Genomic DNA, 5,542 nt, shown 5'->3' with positions numbered 1-5,542 from the left:
GTTACCTATATTAAAGGTCTATATTCTAATAGTGAATATTCTGAGAGACACAATATTCAGGTTATTGAATGGCCACTTTTTTGTAAACTCTCTTTTTGTATTATAATGTTAATTTCAACTTTAGTAAGTTATTTGTGGGGGGAGGGGGGGTTATTTATGACTGAATAGTGAAATTTGTAGGTGTTGAATAAACATGCTACATGTATGTTTTTTGACTTGTAAAATGGGTTGAGATTGAATGAGATTTAGGATTTAGAAAGGGTAAAACCATTGAATAAATTAACATGCAACAAGTACGCTTTTTGACTTGTAAAATGAATTGTTTTCCTCTTTTAGAATTTACAGAGAAGAGATATTTTCTGAAATTGAATATAAGATTTAGTTTATAATAACAAAACAACTATATTTAATAAGCCTAAAAGAAGAGGATATAGACCAAGAGGAAACTAAATGCAATTAAGGAAAGTGCAACAAAAGAAAGTTTTTGTTTTTATTTTTCTTGGAGCAGTATCAACCAAGAACAATTTTTAATTTTTCAAAGGAAAGTGTAATTTAAACCTATATGAATACAAACATTCACATAAACAGTAAAATGCAATTCTTTTTGGTGCATCTACTATGGCTCACAATCAATTAGAACTTGGACAACCGAATCCATTGTAGGCCTTTTATTTCTGTCTTCGTCCACACAACTTACACCAATCTCAACCAGTTTTGCAGCCTGCTTCCTACTAAACACCCCTCCCAACCTTGAATCAATAATCTCTTCAATCCATGACTCCATTTCTTCTCCTTGAAGCTTCGTTTTCGTTACCCTTACAACCCTCATAAGCTCCGACTCTTCCTCTTCACCTTCCTGCATAATCATATTCGAAAGTCGAATTCCCCTTGCCATTTCTAAAACCAAAACCCCATAGCTGTAGACATCAACTTTTGCTGTGATAGGAAGGTTGCTAGCCCATTCTGGAGCCATATATCCTTTTGTACCTCTCATTTTAGTAAACTCCGAGTTTTGACCACCTCTTTGTGACAACTTTGCCAAACCAAAATCTGCAATCTTTGCTTCGAACGACTCATCTAAAAGAATGTTTTCTGGCTTAACATCACAATGGATCACCCATTCTAGGCATTCATGGTGTAAATAAGCCAAACCTTTTGCTATCCCGATGGCAACTTTGAACCTTTCTTTCCATTGAAGAAAACTCGAGGAGAACAATCTTTTGTCAAGAGATTGATTTTCTACAAACTCATAAACTAGAAGTTTGTGTTTTCTCTGAGAGCAGAATCCCCACATCCTCACTAGATTCATGTGATTGATTTTACCAATGGTGCTGACTTCTGTCCAAAACTCTCCACCTTCTTCGCTCACATCACCCAGTCTTTTCACAGCCACCACCCTTTCGTCTTCCAGAATCCCTTTATACACAACTCCTGATCCTCCTCGGCCTATCTCCTCCTTAAAGTTCCGTGTCGCCTTCAACAGCTCTCTATAACTAAACCCTCTAAATTGACTAGATACCATACGATACCCTTCTTCTAGGTTGTTTACCAATGCGTTGTTTCCATAAAATATCCACCACCCCAATAAGATGACCAAAGCTTCAACTAAACCAATAGCCAAAGCAAACGAGTAAAGATAAACCCATTTCACCTTTCCAGCAGGTGATTTATACATAGATGGAGAACCCACCATGACTGGGACATCTGTACATATGGCCTTTGAACCATTAAGGATTGAGGCAGATTCGGGAGCTTCCATGCCAATTGGTACTTTGAAGTACATGGTTGCTGGGAAATTAGGATACTGGTATCCATTAAAAAGGTCGCTTTTTACATAGCAAGTACCTTCACCTGTTAGCCTGTAACCAAATGCTTCACAACGACAATCGCCCAAGCAGATGTCTTTACACGATTCAAACGAAATGCGCGATGAGAAATTTAGATCAAAGCCATAGTAATCAGTATGCTGCATCGGCACAAATCCAAACGTTGCTGACTTTCCACATGTATTGTTGAAAGTAGGCTTACAACCTTTACCTAAATCATTAGGGTCACTCCACTCATAGTGAGGTGGACATGAACATTCAGGTTTGTCTCCATAAACACAAACCCCGTTTCTCCCACAGATTCCATGAATATTACATGATTGTGATATAGCTTGCCACGAGATCGACCATAATCCTGTTGACTCATTCAAGCTATAAAATCTGAGATTACCATCATAGTCCATGGTGAGCCTCCTTCTGATCCCAAAACCCATATCTGAAGAATTAAATTGCAACCCATCGCTTGAGTTAAACACACCGAGATCATTAAAGAATGCGTATCTGGTATTGTTAAAAGGGGTTCTTCCATAGGCCCAAACATTAAGACTTGGATCAGGACTAGGCCAGTAGACACTTGATATTTCTGGGCCATCGTAAAACATTGTTAAAACGTTATTACTACCATAGCTCAAACTAAAATACCCAGGTTGAAAACTTTCTTTACTGAAAGCAGATATCAAGCTTTTGCTCCTTGTTAATGATTGAGAAGGCAACAGAGTATCAGTTGGATAGTCAAAGCTTTGCCAAAGAATCTGATCTTTGTTGTTCATGAGTACTAGATTACCTGTATTAAGCAGCACTACTCTATCTACATCCGTGGACGTTGGGTTTGTCTCCCACACAAACGTGCCATCCACATCAGTCAAAACCATGGCACCATTTGTCTCAAGTGTTAACTTTGAGCCATGGCCATTGACAGGTTTGTTGCTGTTTGCAGTCCAAACCACAGTACGTTCTTTGGAGTTTGTAAACCAGATTGCAAACCAGTAAGCATTGGTTTGAAAGCCATAGAAGCCGCAGGTAAAAGTGTTGTCAGGGGAGGTTATGAAGTGTGAATCATCATCTACGGAGAGAAACGAGCCTCTATAAAGATGATCCTGAATTGTGTTCTTTGATACGGAAGATCTCATTAAGCAACAGAAGAGGAGGAGAAAGACTCTTTTCGTCATGCTGGGCTGTTTAATTCTTTCAGTAAACAGCTTACTTTGTTTTAGTGAAGAGCGAAGACTTTGCGTTTGGAAGTGTTAATTATTTATTCGGGGTAGGGCGTGCATGTATCACCTGAATCCTTGTATATTTGCATTTCTTAATACTAAAGACTTTGTTCTATGTGTTTAAAATGTAAAATGATTAATGTTATATTAGATACAATGAAAGATTCTGACATGAAATATATTATGAATTATCATTTATGTCTTAGTTGATGATAATTTCTTTTATTATGTCAACGGTTCATTAATCTATTCTATTTCTATTTCTAATCATAACCACATTTTGTCAAACTCAGTATAAAATGTTTCCATGTGTCTTTCGTAGATTTGTAGCATTTTGGTTATACTAATTAGAAAATTACAAATTTGGCCATTTTCTTTAATTACTTAGTAAAAATAGCAATAAATAAATAAATAAAATACAAAAATAGTCATCAAAATCGCAGATAGATTAGAGTCATCTGCAATTTTGGCATTTGATCTGTGAATATACAAGTGTTTAAAGCGTGGACGTGCATTGTCAACTATACGTTAGTTCATCTGCGATTTCCTCTGACGTTTCATCTACGATTTTGCACATTTTTTTTTAATTTTAACTACGAAATCGTCCGTAGCTACTGATTTTCGCCTACAAAGAGAGTTCTTACAACAAAAACCTTGCAAAATGAAAGCTCAAAAAGGTTAAGGTATTTATACCCTTAAAAAGTCAAAATCGCAGATCAACGTCTAATAAAATCGCAGAGTCCATCTGCAAATGTACAACTGCCAATGCACGCGCACACTTTAAACACTTGTACATTCGCAGATTAAATGTCGAAATCGCAGATGACTCTAATTCATTTGTGATTTTGGTGGCTAATTTTGTAATTTGTGTTTTTTTGGCTATTTTTTGCAAATAATTAAAGAAAATTGTTAAATTTGTAATTTTCTCTATATTTATTCATGTTCATTTACCCATGTACGAAACTACAAATCTAGATGGTCACTGCTAACATATGAATGAATTACGACAACACTTATTTTATTAATTACCGACATTTTCATAAAAATAAGACAAAATTACATAAATGGTCTTTGTGGTTAACCAAAGATAACAGCTTTAGTCATGTTAATCTTTTTGATAAATAATCTTGTGGTTTTTAAAACTTTGAGCCATATGAAATGACTTATTTGTCCTTTTCAAAACTCTTTTATCTTTTTTTATTTAACAAAAAAATATTTTAATTTAAAAAGAACTATTATTATCTAACATTTTATTAAATTATTTATAAATCTCTTTCAATAAAGAATGTTTCCATTTTCCCAAAATTTCACCAGAATTATATTTTTATATCTATGCAAATCAACTACCCAAAATTTCTAATTTTTCATTTTCTCTATAAGAACTAAATCGGAGCTTATCATCATCATCATCATCAATGGCAATTACCAACCTAGTTTCTATATTTTCATCCAAATCGTCACTCGATTTTGTTCACATCCATATGATTAATCAAAGCATTTCCGATAACACCTTCAGCTTGTCGTCTTTTTCTCCATCCCAGACATGTAATGCCTTACTTCTTTTTTATCATTTCCAGCATCATCACCATTAATTTCTGGTTGGATAACTCATAATTCGCACCACCACTTTGCAGTTCCGCCGCATGTGGTAGTGTCGAAGACTCTTCTGGGAACTTTTGTTTCAGTTTAGATCTAGGTAAGGACAAACTTAAAGAAGTCGGTGGATCATTCACAACTGGACCATTGTTTTGAAGATGATGAGTGTGACATCCCCATTTTCAAGGCCAGGAAAGACCGATTTTGTTTATGCTTTATAAAAATCAAAGTACCTCTTTTAATAAAAATATTGCGGAATTTGTTCCCAGTAAAACATGATAAATACGTTATCAAAGTATTTCCAAAGAAAAGTATTTTTATTCATTTTAAAACATTTGGAATGTCATCATCAATACAGAAACATAAGCATAAACAGAACTTACATTCATTATCACTAGTGATTTATATCTCCTTAATCTCTCAGTGTAATGTGACTTCATATCAACACCTGTGATATAAATAAACTAAGTGGGTCAGGTTGGGAAACCGGATGAGTACACAGGGTTTTCAACCCATAATAATATAATTATTATGTTTAATCATCAAACAGACAACCCAATTACCCATCCCCATTATCTTCTTTACTCTTAAGAATCTACCCTAAGAATAAGTTATTCCTTGTTCATTTATTCCTAAGGCTCATCCTAAGGAATCAACACGAAGTCCATCATTGCCACGTTTTACACAACAGGCACTAAGTCTGCATAGTCGCCAGGGTTTAGGCACCAAGTCTTCATGGTCACCAGGGTTTAGGCATCAAGTCTGCATGATCGCCAAGGTTTAGGCACTAAGTCTGCATAGTCACCAGGGTTTAGGCATCAAGTTTGCATGATCGCCAATGTTTAGAGTACACCGGGTGAATACATCGTTCACAACACCTACAGGTTGCGAGCCTGCTAGTGTTCC

General features: G+C 35.6%; 1 protein-coding gene across 1 annotated transcript; it reads right to left on the bottom strand.

Moving 5' to 3' along the window:
• Positions 1-455: 455 nt before the first annotated feature.
• On the bottom strand, positions 456-3,212 carry LOC128129303 (putative receptor protein kinase ZmPK1). The gene has a single exon (XM_052767917.1). The coding sequence runs from the start codon at positions 2,993-2,995 to the stop codon at positions 617-619; it is 2,379 nt and encodes a 792-aa protein (XP_052623877.1). The 5' UTR covers positions 2,996-3,212; the 3' UTR covers positions 456-616.
• Between the last annotated feature and the right edge of the window lie 2,330 nt (positions 3,213-5,542).

The sequence above is a fragment of the Lactuca sativa genome, chromosome 9, assembly GCF_002870075.4.
Source record: "Lactuca sativa cultivar Salinas chromosome 9, Lsat_Salinas_v11, whole genome shotgun sequence".
NCBI lineage: Eukaryota > Viridiplantae > Streptophyta > Magnoliopsida > Asterales > Asteraceae > Lactuca > Lactuca sativa.
This window is presented reverse-complemented; position numbering and strand designations above follow the sequence as displayed.

Excerpts from the sequence above, each read along its gene's own strand:
- LOC128129303 (XM_052767917.1), bottom strand. The coding sequence starts at position 2,995 with ATGACGAAAAGAGTCTTTCTCCTCCTCTTCTGTTGCTTAATGAGATCT.